The sequence below is a fragment of the Eupeodes corollae genome, chromosome 3, assembly GCF_945859685.1.
Source record: "Eupeodes corollae chromosome 3, idEupCoro1.1, whole genome shotgun sequence".
Classification (NCBI taxonomy): domain Eukaryota; kingdom Metazoa; phylum Arthropoda; class Insecta; order Diptera; family Syrphidae; genus Eupeodes; species Eupeodes corollae.
The window spans coordinates 74,932,765-74,952,819 of NC_079149.1; the positions used below are offsets into that span (position 1 = coordinate 74,932,765).

Consider the following 20,055-nt stretch of genomic DNA (forward strand, 5'->3'; position numbering starts at 1 on the left):
GATTACTATGAATTTAATGATGAGACGTTTCGGTCACCACTTGAAATATAAACAAACTTGAAACAACACTTGAAGAGTATTATGTTACAATAAATAATGATTTGAACAAAGAACTCTAGGATGAAAAATAAACATTCAAAACGAAGAATGTGCAGACTAATAAAATATCGAATTTATTATCATGCTTATGCATAACACCTCCCCTCTTAAAATGAAAATTATTTTTTTTTTCTTTTTTAAACAAATTAATTTTCTTCAACTTTAAAATCATTTACTTTAAATACATTCGAATTTGGTCTTCTTATTACAGTTTTATTTTTTCTATTATCATAGTAATGTACAATTTTTTCTCTTTCAATTACAGGTTGTTTATTCTTTTTATTAAAACAATTGCGGAAGATGGTGATGCCACTTCCCTTAATACATTTTAGAAAACAGTAAATTATTGTTACAATTATTATTATTCCGCTCATTCCTAAGACGGTAACTTGTACATGAGGAGGTATAGATTTTAATTTCCTTGTGACATAATTTTGCTGATTCTTAATTTCAATGGTTAAATCTTGTAATTCGTTTAAATTTTTAAGTTTTATTTTAGACAACGTTATATCTTCAACATCCAAATCATATAATCTTATATTAAAACAACAGTCCTCAGGTGCAGGACGATAAATATCTTTATTTTCTATAAAAACTTCTTTTTCAGGAGATTTGATTCTCGTTTCTATTGTCTCGAATATACAATTTTGTTTCAATTTTAAAATTCCAATATTATTAATGAAACCTTCTTCATTATTTTCCTTTTTAGAGCAGTTACATTTAAATTTAGTTTCTTCGCTTAAGGCAAATAAGTATTTGTTCTGTGTAATTTTTTAGAAAATTTCTATATGATTAAGTACTTGTTTGAGTTTACAATTATTGTTTCTTCGATTCATGAAAATAACAAGTTCACAATCTTCATTCGTAACACTATTTTTAAATTCTAATTGATTAAATATAAAATATTTATCAATTTTCTTTGGAAAGTTAGGTACTTAAAAAGTATTCTTCTTTGTTGTCTTTAATTATAAAGAATTTATGTTTTTGTTCAATTACATATAAAATTCCTTTCGTTCTATATGGCAAGTTTATCATTTCATAAACCTCTGATTTTGAATTTTCAATTAAAGGAATTGACAAAATAACTACTAATCTTTCTTCTTTTATATAAGCTATTGGATTTATTTCTTTCATAATATAACTATAAGATTCTAGACTTGGGGTAAAAAGCATTAAATTTTCTTTGTCACTAACTTTCAATAACTCAATACAATATTTTGGTTCAATAATAATCGGATGTATTACATTACTTTGTAGAAAAAGGATTGCTTCCGTTATTTGATTTATAGTAAACTCAATATGATTTATAAGAAAGTAAATTTTTATCTTGTATTCAATAAAATATTCTCTTAAAACAAACCGTTTCCTGTCCTTATTTACTGTATTTGACATTTTTTCTAATGTAATCGTTAAACTATTGGTAAGATTTCCTAATTCGAAATATGCTTCTTTTATGATCAAATTTTGTTTATTTAACCCATCCAAAATTTGTATTTCCTCTTGTTGACTTTTATGGACATATTCACTATTCTCTTTAGTTATTCTTATTGCTTCTTCATAATGTTCAGCATCCTTACTATCTAATGTTCCAAAGCCTGATCCAACTATATTTAAGAGACCTCTTCTATATCTTCTATCAACTCCTAATAAATGATAAATAATTCTTAAGTCTTTCCTTAAAGCTAAGATTTGTATTTTAGTTTGTTTAATAAATTCAACACATTCAGGAATTTCTATTAAACAGTCATCTTTAACATTAGTTGCAAAATTAGTTAATACGTCAATTTGATCGGTTATTTGGTTCAGATCAATATTGGTAATAATAGAAATTTTGCCTGTTTGTTGTCTTAATTCTCCAATATTATTGTAATATATTCCATTCGACTGGAAATTCTCAAATATATTACCCATAACGGCATTACTGATTATTAACAATCTGTAAATAAAACTTGTCAGTTTTTATAATGTTTAATTTTTCCTTTATTATATTTAATAAATTGGTTATTTCTTTCTATGACTACAGAGTCTCCTATAATTTTAAGTATTTTAAAGGGTCCAGAGAATTTTTCTCCAAACTTATCCCTTTTGTCATTCTCTACTAAAATTAAATCCTTAACTTCAAAATCTTTAATTTTCCTACCTAAATCTTGGTCGTACCTTTGTTTTGATTTTAATTTATTTTGAAGCTGTGTTTCTTTTACTTGTTTTTGGATTCTACATAATTTTAATTGAAGTTCTTGAGTGTAATCTGTATTTGTTTTATATTTAAGAGTTCCGAAATCACTAGGTGGATTTGCTTTCCTACCAAATACAATTTCGTAAGGTGTAAAACCTGTACTACTATGCTTTGAAGTATTATAACAAAATGAAGCGTATTGAAATAATTTTGCATATTCTGGTTTAGTTCTATCTTTTATCATTGTTCTTAAATATTCTCCTAGTCTGGCATGTGCTCTTTCAGCAGATCCATTGCTTTGAGGGTAAGCACTACTCGTTCTCAAGTGCTTTATTTTAAACATTTTACACAGATCATTCATTACTTAATTAATGAATTCTCCTCTGTTGTCAGTTAGAATTATTTTTGGAATTCCGAAATACAATATCCAATGATCTATAAACGCTCTGGCTACAGTTTCACTTCTTTTATCCTCTATTGGGATAAATTTTATATATTTGCTTAGATCGTCTTGAATTGTTAAGCTGAATAAAGTTACATTTACATTTACATTTCACACTACTCTGCACATAAATGTACAGAGTAGAGAACACAGCACCTTGAGCAACTAGACTATGTAAGGTGATAACAACACAAGTCATTAATACAAGACAGAAGGACAGAAGAGAAAGAACAACAGAAAGAAAGAACACCCATCTTTCTACTAACCACGCTCACTGATGCTTGATTTCGGTGATCGATGGGAACCGAAGCTTTATCAGTGACTGAATAAAGTTTTGTTCCCTTCTTTATATGGACCAGTAAGATCCATGTCTACTTTTTCTAATGCGTAATTAGCAGTAGACGTTATTTTCATGGGGTTTTTCCCGGGATGCCTATTAATTTTCTGTTTTTGGCATTGTACACATTTAGTTATGTAATCAATTACATCTTTATTTAATCCTTCCCAATTGAATCTATCTCTTATTTTTGCTATTGTTACCTTTTGTCCTCCATGACCTCCCAAAAAACTTTCATGATTTTCTCTTATAATTTGTTTTCTAACTTCTAAATCATTTATAATTTGTATATTTTCTAAATTCTCTTCGTTTTCGTTTCTTTCAATTACTTGATTATTATTATGTCAATTGACATTTACTTCTACTTCTTCTTCTTGGTTATCAGATATTTCCCTTTCACGTAATAAGTTCTTATTCAGTTTTTCCTTAACCACTTTACTCGTGCATGGTTCTTTTAACCCATATTCTTCTTCATATATCTGTCTTAAAACATCTTCATTTTCTTCATCTGCGGAATCATTACCAAAGATTTCTTCAATTAACTCTTAAGTTTTTTCGTCTTCCCTAGTCATTACTGGGTACGTACTTTGTTCGTCTTGAATTATATATACATTTCTACTTAATTCGTCGGCAACAACATTATCAACACCTTTCTTGTATTGTATTGAATAATCATATTCTTCCAATTTTAACCTCCATCTAATTAGCCGACTTCCTGGATCTTTAACGTTGAATAACCATGTCAAAGGACGATGGTCAGTTTTTATTTTAAACTTCTGCCCATATAAATAAGGCCTGAAATGTTGAATTGTTGTACTATATCTACTTTCTGCTTGAATTAGATTTCTGCTAATAAAATGAATTGGTAAGTCTTTATTTTCTTTTTCTTGAGATAATACTGCCCCTATGCCGTTATTGCTGGCATCTGTAGTTACGATAAAAGGTTTTTCAAAATCTGGATATTGTAGCATTGTGAAATTTTTCAATTCACATTTTAATTTATCAAACGCGATTTGCTGTTCGTTGTCCCATTTCCAAAATGAAGCTATTATGCTAAATCCCTTAATGAATTTTCTATAGTAACCTATCATACCCATAAATGATTTGATACCTTTAGCATTTTTTGGACTTTGTAAATTATTTATTGCTTCAACTTTTTTTAAATTCGGTGCAACTCCGTTACTCGTTATATTATACCCCAGGTAATCTACTTCCTGTTTAAAAAATTCAGTTTTATCAATTTGAATCTTCAAATTACTTTTCTTGAGTCTGTCAAATATTGCTCTAAGTCTTTCAGAATGCTGTTCTATTGTTTCTCCAAAGACAACAATATCATCCATATATTGAAAACAAGCTGGAGCATTCTTAAGACCGAATGGCATCCGAAGAAATTCAAAATGTCCATAAGGTGTAGAAAATGCAGTTTTCTCAATACTATCATCATCAAGTGGAATTTGATGAAACCCAGACTTCAAATCTAAGGTTGTAAAGAATTTCGCATTTCCTAGCTTATCTAAAATGTCTTGTATGTTGGGAATAGGGTAATTGTCTGAGACAGTGATTTCGTTCAACTTACGAAAGTCTATCACCATCCTCCATTTTGGAATTTTACTGGCATCCAACTTTTTTGGAACCATCCATAATGGACTTGACCAAGGTGAAATACTATGTCTTATAATATTTTCATCTAGAAGTTTTATGATTTGTTTATCAACCTCTGCTTCATGTACTTTAGGATATCTGTACGTTTTTGCATCAATAGGTATATTATTAATAGTACGAATACTATGTTTTATAGCATTAGTTTCAGATAGACCTTTCACCTTCTAAACTAAAAATATCTTCGTATTCTTTTATTATATCTTTTAAAGAATCTATTTGTTTTTTTTCTTTTAAGTGTTCAATTCTTACTTGACTCCAATTTTTTTTAAATTTTTCCGTTTCGTTTTCCTCGTTATAAAACACACATTTAGTATAAGACATTGACATTTTAGGTACACTTGAAGTATTATTTTCTTCAATCTGTTGGCCTTTGGTGTTTGAAATAACTAATGCTTCACTATTATCTTTGATACTATCAGAATTCAGTGACGTTATAGACGCGCTTAAGGAGTTACATCCTATAATCTGTTGGTCTATGCAGTTTGAGTATTCTCTCATATTGTTTTCGTCTTTATATAATAATTTTATACACTCATTTTCATTAGTGAGCGTTTGTTCTTTACAATTAATTATGTATTTAAAATATTGTAAGAAGTCACTACCTATGATTCCATCATAGTAATTAATCACATCTATGGGAATTATGTGAAAACTAAACTCATTTAAAATACCTCTAGTAAATTCTACTACTTTTACCTATTCCTTTTAAAGTTAAACTTATATCAGAACGTAAATCATTTTCGAAAATACAATTCTGTTTTAACAGGGATACTGCTGCTCCAGTATCGATTAACATATTATATGGTTTATTTTTATACATCATTACTATATGAGGACTTCCTGACATAACCGCTGAAATAGTTGCCTCATTAACTATTCGGGTTTTCGAAAATTTTGATTTCTACTTGTTTCTTTATTTTGAAACGGATTTCCCTTACTATAAGTCTTTTTTTTTGTTTTGAATTTTGATAACTGTTATTAAAATCCCTATTATTTTGGTACGATTTGTTGCTATTTTTATTAAAATTCTTGTTTCTAAAGCACTCTCTGGACATATGGCCCAATCGACCACAGGTATAACATTTAACCGAAGTATGGTTAATTTTAATTAGATGCCTATCTGTATACTCTTTAGTGTTAAATTCTTTGGATTTAACATTATAATACCTCAATCTAATTTCTTCCTCCATAGCTAATTGACTTGCTTCGGAGAGGGGTTTTGGACGCTGTGTATTTACAAAAGTTCCAAGTTCTCTTTGTAAACCTGCAATGAATGCGTTAAGCATATCCCTTTCAATGCCCAACATTTGACCGTCATAAGTTGGGTCTTCTGATTTTTCATTAAAGAGGGCTTGAATCCTTCTTCTCGTTAGAGTTTCACACCTCTGTGTAAATTGAATTACGCTCTCGTTAAAATTTTGACGAAGTTTCGTCATTTCTAAATGAAGCTGCAAACTAGAATGAGTTTCTCTGAAAACTCTATTCAGTTCATATTTTAATTCTTCCCAAGTGTTTATTCTTTAATTCATTAAAAGAATTTCAGCGTTTCCAGATATTTTACTTTTATTAATGCAAGAAGTAACACTCTTTGTGACGGAGATGCTAACTTCATTGCATTTTCGCAATTTTGTATAAAATTGTGAGCTTTCGTAGCTTCACTGTTAAAATTAGGAATAATTTTTATAAGATCACTTAAACTAATATCATTTGTTGAGAAAGGGTTGATCGAGAAATTATTTGAATTATTCAAATAATTCCCATTATCTGTTTCTACTCGTTTATTTATCGGAAAATTATTTGGGTTAGTCAAATAATTTTCCTCGTTAGTCAAGTAATAACTTCTTGCATACTTATTATTATTTTCTAGTCGGTTATTTAATCTTTCTTTTTCCTCATCTTCTAATAATGTTTCTTTCCTATTCTTTCTTTTAGGAATAGCTCCTGTTTCTTTAATTTCATATCTCTTATTTTTTCAATTGCATCTTGCACTAAGGGTGATGTTTTTTCTTTATTTAAATTCCCCTGATCTTCTATTATGTGAAAGAATAACTGTCTTCTATAAGTGTTATTTTTGTAGAATACCATGTATTCTTCTTCGATTTCATTTTGACTTATTTTATTATTTTCTAAAATCTGTGTTAAAGTGAAGGATACTATAGTTCCACTTTCTTTGGTTATACATGTAAATTCCCTGCCTAGTAATTCCTCGCTAAATTCAAATTCAGATTCTGACCTTGCCATTTTTATAAATTGTATTAATTATCGTTTTTTTAAAATTTATTTGAAGGTTTCCTCTTTTTTTGTTTATATATATATTTTTGAATTTTATTCTTTATGTTTATTGAACAAGGCGTTGTGTGCTTCGTTTTTTGCCTCTAATATGACTTGTTTAATTTTGATGGCCTTATTGACCAAATTTTTTTTTTTTTTTTATAATTAGCAAACACTAAAAGGGTTTTTTATACCTTTAATATGCCAAAGACACAGTGTGAGCATTAGGAAAAGAGGGAAGGGTTGGATAGGAGGTGTCGGTGTACATTGGTTTTAAATTTCTGAACATTGCAATGACAGGGAAAGATAGAGCGTGGCAAGGCGTTCCACATTCGCGTAGTACGACTAAAAAAAGAATCTCTGTACTTCATAGTACGTCCGAAGTTGGGCTCAAGGGTAAACTGATGGGCATTCCTAGAAGCGCGGGTATTACGGTTAAATTGTTTAAGGGGAGGAATGCAACTGGCTATTTCACTAGAGCATAGTCCGTTAAAATAACGGTAAAAAAGGGTGAGGCAAGAAACCTTGCGTCGATGTTCGAGTGATGTAAACGAGTTTATGATATTAATGTCACCAATCATTTTAAAAGCTCTTTTTTGAATACTGTCCAAGAGGCTTAAATAAGTTACTGGAGCACCAGCCCAGAAATGAGAGTTATATTCAAGTTTCGGACGTATATAGGTTTTGTAGATTGTAGCCAGATCAGACGGAGAAAAAAATTTCTTGCAACGTCTCAAAAAACCTAGACATCTTGCGGCATTTTTGGCAACATCGCGTATGTGATCGCTCCACAATAGGTGGTTGCTGATGCACATTCCGAGGATGTCAAGATTTTCTGTTTCGTTGATGCAAGTGCCACTCATAGATAGTGGCAAAGACGGTTTATCTCGCTTTAACGATGCAAGACAGCATTGCGTTTTCGAAGCATTAAATTCCACACGATTTTTTATTCCCCATTGTACAATGCTGTGTAAGTCGGAATTTAAAGAGCTAATCATATTTTGCCGTTGCAGTTCCACATCCGAAGAGGAGGGTTGTGAGTCTGGAAACGAATATGAAAAGCTAAGAGTGCTATCGTCAGCGAAACAATGTATTGGATTAGAAGTAGCAGACAGGAGATCATTTATAAAAATGAGGAAGAGGGTCGGAGACAAAACGGAGCCCTGGGGCACACCAGCGTTTATTTTATGAGTTTCAGACTTGAATCCGTCCAAAACAACTTGTATTGAACGGTTCGAGAGAAAATTTCTAATCCAACGAAGAAGAGATTCGTCGATACCGAAAGCACGCATTTTCGATAAGAGAGCAAGATGCCAAACTTTATCAAATGCCTTTGAAATATCAAGTGCAATAATCTTACTTTCTCCAAAACGATGTAAAGATCTGTTCCACTGTTCGGTGAGATGAACCATGAGATCACCAGTGGACCTATTGCTACGAAAGCCGTATTGCCGGTCATTAAGAAGCTTCCGTTCCTCAAGATATTTCTTAAGCTGATAATTAATCAGCGTTTCCATGACCTTAGAAAGAAGGGACGTTAGTGCTATCGGTCGGTAATTTGTGGGAGAAGAAGATTCGCCTTTTTTTGGAATTGGCTGAACAAATGCAGTTTTCCAACTACTCGGAACGAGCCCAGAAGAATAGGATAGATGGAAAAGCTTACGCAGTGGTTTTGCCAGCGTGGAAGAACACCTCTGCAGAATAATAGCGGGGATACCATCTGGGCCAGCGGATTTATGAGTGTTGAGATCTTTAAGAACTCTCGCCACAGTTCGAGTACGAAAAAAGATTGGTCCCATAGAATCATTTACGCGTTCAAGAACTGGGGGAGTCATGACACTATCTGGTAAGGTGGAATTTTCGGCGAACTGCCTTGCAAATAAGTTGGCTTTATCAATAGAGCTAACTAAAGGAGTGTCATTGACAACAAGCGTAGGAACCGAGGAAGAGGAAGAATTCCTCATGTTTTTTACAAATGACCAAAAATTCTTACTGCCTTTGGGACATTGCAGTATTTTTCGCCGTAATTTTTGGTCATGTAAGAATTTGGTCCTTCGAATATAGGCGTTGCAGGCCTTCCTGGCTTGCTTAAACTTTTTCCGGTTTTCCTCAGTTGGGTTGGCTTTAAAACACCGGAAGCTCACCTCTTTCTCCTTGATAACCTCTTTGCAGCTCGAATATATATAAAATACTTTTGATTTTTATTTAATTGTTTCTCGTTTAGTGCAATTTTAATTTTATTTTCCTGCTCTATTTCTTCCTTAGTTAAATCTCTTTTTTCTTGTTCTGACATTATTTTTGTTCACTTTAATAATATTTATTTTAGCATTTTGTATACTTAAATAACTTACATTAACATTTTCATTGTTGTTTTCCTTGGTGTCCTGCTTCCCTGTTTTATGGCTGGTTTTTCCTTGTTTTCCTTTAGAGTTCTCTCGAAATGATGATCTTAAATGGCACTTTCACTTGTATGATGATTTCGTTTTTGTAGTTTTCGTTTTATTTTGAGAGTTATTCTTCTTTTTTTTTATTAATTTCGTTTCGTTTTTCACTGATTATTAATTATGATAGTGGGAGTTCAAATACAATGTTATTTTTTTCTTTTCGATGGGACTTTATGGCTTTATGAGACTTTCGAGCACAATTATAAACTTTTATTTCTATAAATCGATTTATTAATACACCCAAAGATTTTAGGGTTGTATTTCGACTGACATATTTTTTTGTTAGTTCTATTCACGATTTGTTAACTCACTCAGAGAAATTTAAAGTGGAGTTTCGCGTATGAGCTATGTTATGGTTTTTTAAATATTAAATTTAAGATTTCACCGCTGCCACCAATTTTTGTTATGCCGTGGAAATAAAAGTTTAGTCGTGTTTGATTTTAATAAAATATAAAGAGGTATCTTTATTGTTCTGAGTTTTACTTAAGACTAACTTACAAAAATTGAATGTGGAAATATCAACCACAGATTTGCTCTTATACTTGCATACATACATATGGATAAACAAATGCATCAAATATGAGATTCATATTGGATGCTTAAACGAGATAAAGAAAAGTGATGTGGTATGCATAAACATTCTGTCTTTGATTACTATGAATTTAATGATGAGACGTTTCGGTCACCACTTGAAATATAAACAAACTTGAAACAACACTTGAAGAGTATTATGTTACAATAAAAAATGATTTGAACAAAGAACTCTAGGATGAAAAATAACATTCAAAACGAAGAATGTGCAGACTAATAAAATATCGAATTTATTATCATGCTTATGCATAACATATAATGAACTTTTAAGTTTAGATAGTAATCTAAGCCTTGGACCTAATAATATTCCTGCAAAATTTTTAAAAGAATGTCCGTCTAATTTGTCGAAACCTCTGTATTACATATTCAACGTATCTCTTTAAAGTGGTGAGTTTTTAGATGCTTGGAAATTTTCATATATTACTCCCATTTATAAATCTGGTTCAGAGCAAGATGTGGAGAAATATCGACCCATTGTCAAGTTGCAACTGATTCCAAAGATCTTTGAATCAATTGTGAAGAATAAAATCTATGAAGTGGTGAAGAATTATATATAATTTGTCCAACGTCGATCGACTGCGAATTTGACTCTTTTTGTAAACTTTTGCCTAAAAAACATGTAAAACAAATGCTAAACAGATGTAGTTTTTACTGATTTTTCAAAAGGCATTCGATAGGGTTAGGCATCGAATTTTATTGAAAAAACTGTCATTCTTAGGTTTTCACTCAACACTCCTTAAATGGATGAGTAATAACTTATGCAATCGCTCACAGTTTGTTAAAATTGGATCTAAATTATCTGTCAAAATTAGAAATTTTTTCTGGTGCACCTCAGGGCAGTCACCTTGGACCCTTGTTGTTTCTACTTTTCATTAATGATTTACCCACGGTGATTAATTTTTCAAAATGTCTGATGTTTGCGGATGAAGTGAAAATCTTTATCTCAATTAAGTCAATTGCTTAGACTTACAAAAAGATATCGATGCATTGAATGAATGGTGTTGTTTGAATGCTTTAAACTCAAACATAAATAAATGCTCAGTTATGTCTTTTTAAAGATCCACTTTGCCAATATTTTTTGAGTACAAGATGGTAGATACTGCATTGCAAAAAGTTTGACTCATAACTTTCTTTGAATGTACAAATTGATTATGTTATATCGAGAGCTAACGCTATGTCTGGATTTAGGGATCCTTATACGCAAGAGATGTCATAACGGGTCATATAGACTGTCGCCCTCTTCTAGCTTTGTTCGGTATGTATGCGCCTTCTAGAACCTTAAGACCAAGAAGTATATATATATATGTATATTTCTCGACATGCAACTAACTATGGTCAAAATGAGCCAATCACTAATGCTTGCATAAATTTTAATCAATATGCAAATGTTATCGAACTTGATCAAAATAGAAATATTTTCAAATCCATTATTATGGAAAACATTGTATAAAGCTATTTTTCATTATAGTAGTTTTTAAGAAATATGTACTTAGTCTAAGAGAGTTATCGTACTTATAGACGTTAATAAATAAATAAAAAATACTAACAACATCCACACAAGCCAAAAACAATACAGTTTCAGCAATAGTACAGAATGCACAACACTCTCCCTCTTCCACCGCTTCTAACTCATATACTTAATATCACTCAAAGGACTCCCACTCATCAAAAAATCCTCATTACAAACAATATCTCAACAAAAAATCAAAAATCCACCAAATATCCCGCCCACCGCGCCGCACTGAGCAAATGTCAACTGGCAACTCACCTATTTCAGAATTCACCCAATCACTTGTAAACAGTAAAAAATACTACATCAATCCCTCAGAATCCGACGATGAAAGTATATAATAATAAATTATGTACCAACAAAGCCGATTCCGCTGTCCAGAGGCTGAGACAACCGGGGACCTCAGGAGTCCGGGTGCAACAGCCTCTAACCAGCGGAGTCGCAAACTCACCTACGCCAACAACCACAACACCAACTCTGGCTTTTTTCAATATAACTCGGCGTATATTGGACAAAAGCCCAACACCACAAACAAATTCTTCTTGAAGGTCCTGCAATGGAACCTTAATGGTTATTTTAATAATTGGCACGAATTAAAATTATTAATAAATGACTACAATCCTTCAATAATAACCCTACAAGAAACCCATCTTCAAGCTAACTTCTCGCCACATCCCCCAAAACAATATACAGTGTACTTCTACAACTTAACAACAAACACCTCAGCAAAACAAGGGACTGGAATACTGATTCACAGTTCCTTCTCTCATAACCGTTTATCTATCAACTCCAACATATCGATCATTGTAATAGAAATTCATCTTAAAACCAAAATTACTGTTATTTCACTTTACATCCCTCCCAGAAAAACATTTACTTCAACAGAGAACAGTCCCCAAAAATCGATAGCTACATGGTGGAATTCTGAACTGTCTACACTACGTAATAATAAACAGAGTGTGGAAAATTAAAAAAAAATATCCGTCTGCGAACACTTTGGCAAGGCTTGGTCTGATTACTCTAGTGTCTCAAGCTTTGTGGACGTGGAAAGATTTCAAAGAATGGTGCTCCCACTCAGGTTCCATCATCTCACCTGATAAAAGTAAACATTTACATATTTGTAAAAAAGAAATTGTAATACATTCAATATCAATCTATCTACTTATCAAATACCAAATGTAAATATCTTAAATATTTTAGGTATTACTTTTGATAAAAATTTTAGTTTGAAGGATCACGTTTCACTCCTCAAATATAATCAAGTATTTATCGTCAAAAAATAGCTAAGTCCACCCAACACACCTATTAATGTTACCAAAAATATAATACTATGAAAGATTGACTATGGATTGGCTTTATACGGAAAATGCTCCATTGAACACCGCATAGACATCTTTACAGGAGGTCTCTTTGCACCAAAAATCTGCCAGTCTTACAAGTCCCCCATAATTAAAGATGGCAAGAAGATTCTACTGAGTAAAAAAAACTCAAAAATACCCATCCACCATGTACATTGCACTAAAATCTTCTGCAAACATTGGCATCACTCCAACAATCAACATACTGATGCCCGGAAACACACCTCCATGGAAAATTCCAACAAACTCGTTGAACACCTACCTATCATCTTTTAAAAAGGATTCTACAAATAAAGAAACCTATTCGCAACTATTCCACGGAATCATAGACAAATACAGAAATAATTTATGACATATTCTGTACACAGACGAATCTAAATCTGAAAATGGCACAGGACTTGCAGTTGTTTCTGAAACATCTGGCGAGCTTTACACTACGAGACTCCCTAATAACTTCTCAATTTACTCCACAATAGCGAACACGGGAGCTAAGAACGTCGTTATTTCCTCCGACAGCCTTTCCACCATTAATGCAATCGGAAATGTCAAAAACTGCTCACCAATAATCAATAAAATAAGAAACAACAGGACACTCAGGTATTAAAGGAAACGATCTGGCAGATAGTGCAGCGAAGAACGCTTCTGAAGAAACAAATATTAATACACTTTCCTTAAAAGGGTGATTTCCTGAAATTAGTCAACTCTTACTGGGAACATAAAAGAGTAGAAGAATGGAAAACATACACTTCATGGCATTTTGGACGAAAAAGACGAAACAACGCTTATATCACACCACTTCGAAGTTGATATCGTTTATGTAAACTATAAAATAGATGGAAAGAAAAAAACCTTAATAAATTTTGTATTATTTCATTCATTACTTATTGAGACCTATCTAGACACTGTAATGTAATTGCATTAAAATAGTACATATTTATCTATGTTTTATTTGTTTTTAGTGAACCTCAGGGAATGTCGTTTATTGAAACAGCAAACTTAGACGGCGAAACAAATCTGAAAATTCGACAAGGTGTTTCATCGACCGCCAAATTACTAGAAACAAAAGACCTTCTCTATTTTCATGGAGTTATCGAATGTGAACTCCCTAATCGACATCTCTATGAATTTAATGGAGTTCTGAAAGATCAAGAAATACCGTAAGTAAAATCAGGCGACAAATAGACTCTAAATAAATAAACTTAAAAAAAAAATACTTGCTTTTAGTGCTTTAGCTTTGGGTCCAGATCAAGTGCTTCAACGTGGGGCTGTTCTTCGTAATACATCTTGGGTATTTGGTATCGTTATATATACCGGCCACGATACAAAGCTCATGAGAAATTCTACCTCAGCACCATTGAAACGTTCAACCGTCGACAGACTGACAAACACACAGATTTTAATGTTATTTTTAATTTTAATTGTTCTTTGTCTAACAAGTGCCCTTTTTAATGTACTTTGGACAAGTAATCACTTCATATCAGATTGGTATCTTGGAATTGATGGTTCGTTTATTACTTAAAATCGTATTCCAAAAAAACTAAAAATAAATCTCTACAGATATAAAAAGCAAAAATTTTGGATACAATCTTCTTACTTTCATCATCTTATACAATAATTTGATTCCAATTTCGTTGCAAGTCACTCTGGAATTAGTACGTTTCTTACAGGTACATACGTATTTAATAACCTTCATGCCAATCTGTAATCAACAATACTGTAGGCCGTACTGATGCTTCATAAAGTAGTCTCTTTTGTTTTAATGAGAATGGATGGACAAAAGAGAAAGTGTTTCACTGCGAACTTAGTATTGAGATTACTAGTTGTCATGATTAATTGCATTTATTATAATTAGATTTGTTATTTTCATCAAAAGGCTATATTCATCAACTTTGACATTGAAATGTATAACGAAGAATCAAATACTCCGGCGATGGCGAGAACCTCAAATCTCAATGAAGAATTGGGAATGGTAAAATATATATTTTCTGATAAAACAGGAACGCTTACGCGTAATGTTATGGAATTCAAGAGATGTTCTATAGCGCGATACATTTATATGAATGAAAAAACACCGGAACAATCACTTTTAGTGCAAGTAAGTTACTTTCTAAATATATCAATCAACATTTTGTAATATTGGCTTTAATTATTATAAAAATGCATCTTTTCATAGAAATTGATATTACATTCACTGTTCCATGTCGAGTGTATTGCACGTCGCTGTCATATCTGATACATTTTCAAATTTAACCTCACACTTCCAAATAGATTTGGAAGAAAAGTTTAACTATATTAACTGTATCATTTTTACGAGTCCAAAATTAATAAACTATCTTACTCCCTCAAATAGCTAGCCTAATGAATACTTTAAAACTTCTATAAAATAATGTGGCACATGTTTAAATTGTAACAAAATAATTATTCCAGTATGATCATACTTGAACGAAATCCAATGAAGAGGCTTTTGAAATGGTAATGGGGGTTAGCCTTTGCGTCATTCAATAATATACTAATATCATCATTCATTAAGGTGGGGCTACAGGCCTGTGTGAACAAGGGGATCACCCAACAAACTCCTCTATCTAGCTTAGTTCCTAGCTCGATATCTCCAGTTTCGCGTTCCAAGTTGGGTAAAGTCACTTTCCACTTGTTCTCGCCACCTGATCCGTGGTCTTCCTGTACTGCGCTGTCCTGGCGACGTCGGTGTTGAAGTCCTTTCTTGACGACGGCATGTACATTGTTTTACCCCCATTAACATTCACTTTTGTGGCCTCTGCCTAAATGCTTTCAAAAGCTCCATTGACATCACGCTGAGTTCTTACAACTATGTCAATGTCATCACCATATGCTAGTAATTGGATAGACTTTTGAAACTTTGCCTCTAGTGTTGCTGTGGGAGCTCTGCACTATCCTTTCAAGTACGATGCTAAAAAAAATCGAATTAATTCTTTTTTGTCATCTTGCACAAACGGACGAGTTTGGCTGGGATGCCAAAACTAAACATGGCTCTATGCAGCTCGTCCCTGTAGATTCTGTCATATGCGGCCTTGAAATCGATGAAAAGATGGTGGGTGTCGATTTGATGTTCTTGGGTTTTTTTGCCAGGTTATGCCGTAATGCGTATATTCTATTGACTGTGGACTTTCCTGGTCTAAAATCACACTGATAAGGACCTATCAGGTTGTTGACGGTGGGCTTTAGACGTTCACATATAACGGCAGAGAAGATCTTGTAAGCGATGTTAAGTAGACTGATTCCTCTATAGTTGGTGAAGCCATCTGCTCCAGCGGCTTTGTTAGACTTCAGATTAGATATGGCAATCTTTACTTCGTCTTAGTCGCGAAAACGAGGTAGTTGGCTTTCGTCGTCAGTGTCAGCGGAATTCGGTTCGTCGTCGCCGTTATACAGTCTGTAGAAGTGGTACTTCCATATCCTCAGAATTAACTGCGGTTCTATGATGTTTCCACTTTCGTCTGTGCAGCCTTCGGAGTTTATGTCCTTGTGAACTTCGTTTCACCTGCTTATATAACTTTCGAACTTCATTCCTGCTTTTGAACCTCTCATTATCTTCGACCGCACGCTTCTCATGCTATCTTTTTTTCCTTCTAAGAAGTCGGTGTTCCTTTCGCCTCTTCTGCTCATAGAGCTCGTGAGAAGCTCTCGTTCTTCTATGCAGCTCCACTTTTCCTTCCCTGTTGTCTGGTTGCATTTGCTTGCCGACATTCCTTATCAAACCAGCGGTTCCTTGTCTGTAGCTGTTTGAAACCCAGCACATCAGAAGAGGCTTCTCTGATTGCATCTTAACAATGTTGCCACTGGTTCTCGATACACTGTGTTGGCGGCAGAGAATTTCGAGAGAGGTTGCTTGTAACTCAGTCGGAGAAGGATTTGGCGATCTCTTGCGATTGTAGCCATTCAACGTTGTATCTTCTCCCAGCATCTCCCTGTTTTGCCTTGGGTCTGGAAACCCGAACTGCTATCTTGGCTACAACGAAGTAGTGGTCCGAGTCGATGTCAGGTCCTCGAAAAGTTCGGAAATCCATGATGCTTTAAGCTGGTCTGGCGTCGATCGAATATGGTTAATCAGGTTGACGGTAGATTGGTTTGGAGAAGTCCAAGTTCCTTTTTGGATGTTGAGGTATGGAAAACGCTACCATGAAGTTTTGCTTTGCAGCAAAATCTATGAGCCTGGATCCGTTTTCGGAAGTGTTCCCGTTCTGCTGTTTTCCCGATTATTCTACCTAAGATGTCTTCACTTCCTAGCTTGGCATTAAAATCGCCCAGGACAGCGCGCATATCAGGCTAATGTTGCCGAATTTAGTCCTGATGCGGATGATCACGAGGCGCTCGTTGATGCACCTGTAGCTCAAAACTTGTTGCCTTAGTCTGGCTCAAATGACAAAGCCGCATCCAAAGAAGAGTTGTTGGTTTTATCGTTAGCAGTCACCATAGCAAATATCGCAGTGTTTCATCCTCTTTCTGCGAAGCACATTCCATAATATTTCCTGGATGACGGTGATGTCTGCTTTGTAGCAGTCTAACATTCCACGTGCATATCCGAAGTTCGTTGTCCTTAATTCGTTTGCGTGGGTTGTCAACGGTAAATCCGTCCGTATCCAAGGCTTGTTGGAGTTTTCATTATGTGGTCAGGAAGTCACCCTGACGCACCATCAACATGAAGGGCCAGCTCCTTGATTTAACTCCAAGGGCGAAAGCCGGCGTAACCGCTCCTTACAGGCCTGGGTTTCGAATATGTCGTAGTATCCCTATTCAGTAAGTAGTCCAACCTAACTGGAACTGTAGACGCCACCGATGATTCCATCTTGGGAATTCCTTCGCTGCCGTCTGGTTGAAAAGAGAGGTGCCACCTCCTCCCTCTCTCGTTTGCTACCCCCAAAAACTTTCCACTGGGATTGGAACCAAATCTCCAGTTGAGCCCGATATTCACCACGAGAAGATGATAGTAGGAGTTGATAGACAGAAGTGGGTTTTGAGAAAAACCTTTGGACGCTTGAATGCACATGTCTTTCATTTGAATTAGATTTGTATAGTAATACAATAATATTTGCTTTCAGAATTTATTATGTAAACACCAAACCTCTCCAGTTATTAGAGAATTTATGGTTCTCCTTGCTGTTTGTCATACCGTTATACCAGAGAAAAACGACGATGGTTCTATTATTTACCATGCTGCAAGCCCTGACGAGCGCGCTCTCGTCGACGGTGCTAAACGTTTTGGATTTGTGTTTGACACTAGAACACCTAGTTATGTTGAAATAGACGCACTAGGTCAACGTGAACGATATGAAATCCTTAATGTCCTTGAATTTACCTCAACAAGAAAACGAATGTCAGTTATAGTACGAACCCCAGAGGGTGAAATAAAATTATTATGTAAAGGTGCAGACACTGTTATTTATGAACGCCTGTCACCTGACGGTCAAGCATACCGTGAAGTTACTCTACGCCATTTGGAAGAATTTGCTTCAGAAGGTTTGAGAACTCTTTGCTGCGCCGTATCTGTGATTCCTGATGAAGTCTACAATGAGTGGAAAGAAACTTATAACAAGGCATCCACTTCAATGCAGTACAGAGAGAGAAAAGTTGAAGACGCAGCTAACTTAATCGAAAACAATTTAATGCTCCTGGGAGCAACCGCTATCGAAGATAAATTGCAAGAAGGTGTTCCGGAAACAATAGCAGCCCTTCTTGAAGCTGGAATTTATATCTGGGTATTAACTGGAGATAAACAAGAAACCGCTATTAATATTGGCTATTCTTGCAAGCTGATATCACATTCAATGGATCTCATTATCTTAAATGAAGATAGTTTAGACGTAAGTTTCGTTTTAAAGTGATTACAAATTTGTTTTGAAAATGTAAGTTACAGAACACTCGAGATGTAATCCATCGGCACTGTGGAGAACTAAAAAACGCCGATGTAAAAGGCTGTAATGTGGCCTTAATCGTTGATGGTAAAACGTTGAAATATGCATTAAGCTGCGATCTTCGCCGAGACTTTTTAGAGCTCTGCATTACCTGTCGTGTCGTAATATGCTGTCGTGTCTCGCCGATTCAAAAGGCTGAAGTAAGTATAAATCGAAATAATAGTATTCACTCCAACTTCAATAATTCTAGGTAGTTGATCTAGTAACGACACATACAAACTCTGTCACGTTGGCCATCGGCGATGGAGCTAATGATGTGGCCATGATTCAAAAAGCTCACGTTGGTGTAGGAATATCTGGAGTCGAAGGTTTACAAGCAGCTTGTGCTTCAGATTATTCCATCGCCCAGTTTCGTTATTTGTTGCGACTGTTATTGGTGCATGGGGCATGGAACTATAGTCGAATGTGTAAACTCATTTTGTATAGCTTTTACAAGAATGTCTGTCTGTATGTAATTGAGCTTTGGTTTGCTTTGTACTCGGGATGGTAAGTTTCAAGAATTAAAGTTCTACTTTAAATACTAACTACACTCTTTTGAAGGTCTGGTCAAATTCTATTTGAGCGATGGACTATAGGTTTGTATAATGTGGTGTTCACTGCTTTACCACCTTTTGCTATGGGACTTTTTGAAAAAGTTTGTTCAGCGGAAACGATGCTTAAATACCCTGCGTTATATAAGCCTTCACAAAACGCCAAACTGTTCAATGTGAAAGTGTTTTGGGTGTGGATCTTTAATGCGTTGTTGCATTCAGTGATGCTCTTTTGGCTGCCAATGCTAGCATATCGCTCAGAAGTGATATGGAGCGATGGAAAAACGGGTGGATATCTCATCCTCGGAAACATGGTCTATACGGTGAGTTATAGATTTTCATTCATACTCTCTTATTGCTGTTTGAATATTATTAATTTAGTACGTCGTTGTGACTGTATGCCTAAAAGCCGGACTATCTACAAACTCATGGACATGGCTAACGCACTGTTCTATTTGGGGATCTATTGTTCTATGGTTCGTGTTTATTGTCGCATACAGTAACATTTGGCCAACTCTACCGTTTGCTGCTGTTTTCCGTGGAATGGATAGAATACTGTTTTCATCACCGGTTTTCTGGATGGGATTATTTTTAATTCCAATTGCAACGTTGTTGGTCGATGTTGTTTTTAAACTGTATGTTACAGAAAATAATACAAATCAAAAAATTATAACAGGTTTTCCATTT

At 34.3% G+C, this 20,055-nt stretch overlaps 1 protein-coding gene across 7 annotated transcripts in view; it reads left to right on the forward strand.

Annotated features, from left to right (window-relative positions):
• Nucleotides 1–20,055, forward strand: part of LOC129948838 (phospholipid-transporting ATPase IA) — a 132,449-nt gene that overhangs the window by 89,176 nt on the left and 23,218 nt on the right. For all 7 annotated transcript variants that reach the window (XM_056059928.1, XM_056059929.1, XM_056059926.1 and 4 more), the window contains 9 exons: nt 13,850–14,047; nt 14,115–14,392; nt 14,448–14,557; nt 14,764–14,985; nt 17,966–18,727; nt 18,781–18,978; nt 19,029–19,324; nt 19,379–19,691; nt 19,750–20,003. In XM_056059928.1, the coding sequence (XP_055915903.1) occupies nt 13,850–14,047; nt 14,115–14,392; nt 14,448–14,557; nt 14,764–14,985; nt 17,966–18,727; nt 18,781–18,978; nt 19,029–19,324; nt 19,379–19,691; nt 19,750–20,003 (2,631 nt within the window). The remainder of the gene's footprint in view (nt 1–13,849; nt 14,048–14,114; nt 14,393–14,447; nt 14,558–14,763; nt 14,986–17,965; nt 18,728–18,780; nt 18,979–19,028; nt 19,325–19,378; nt 19,692–19,749; nt 20,004–20,055) is intronic.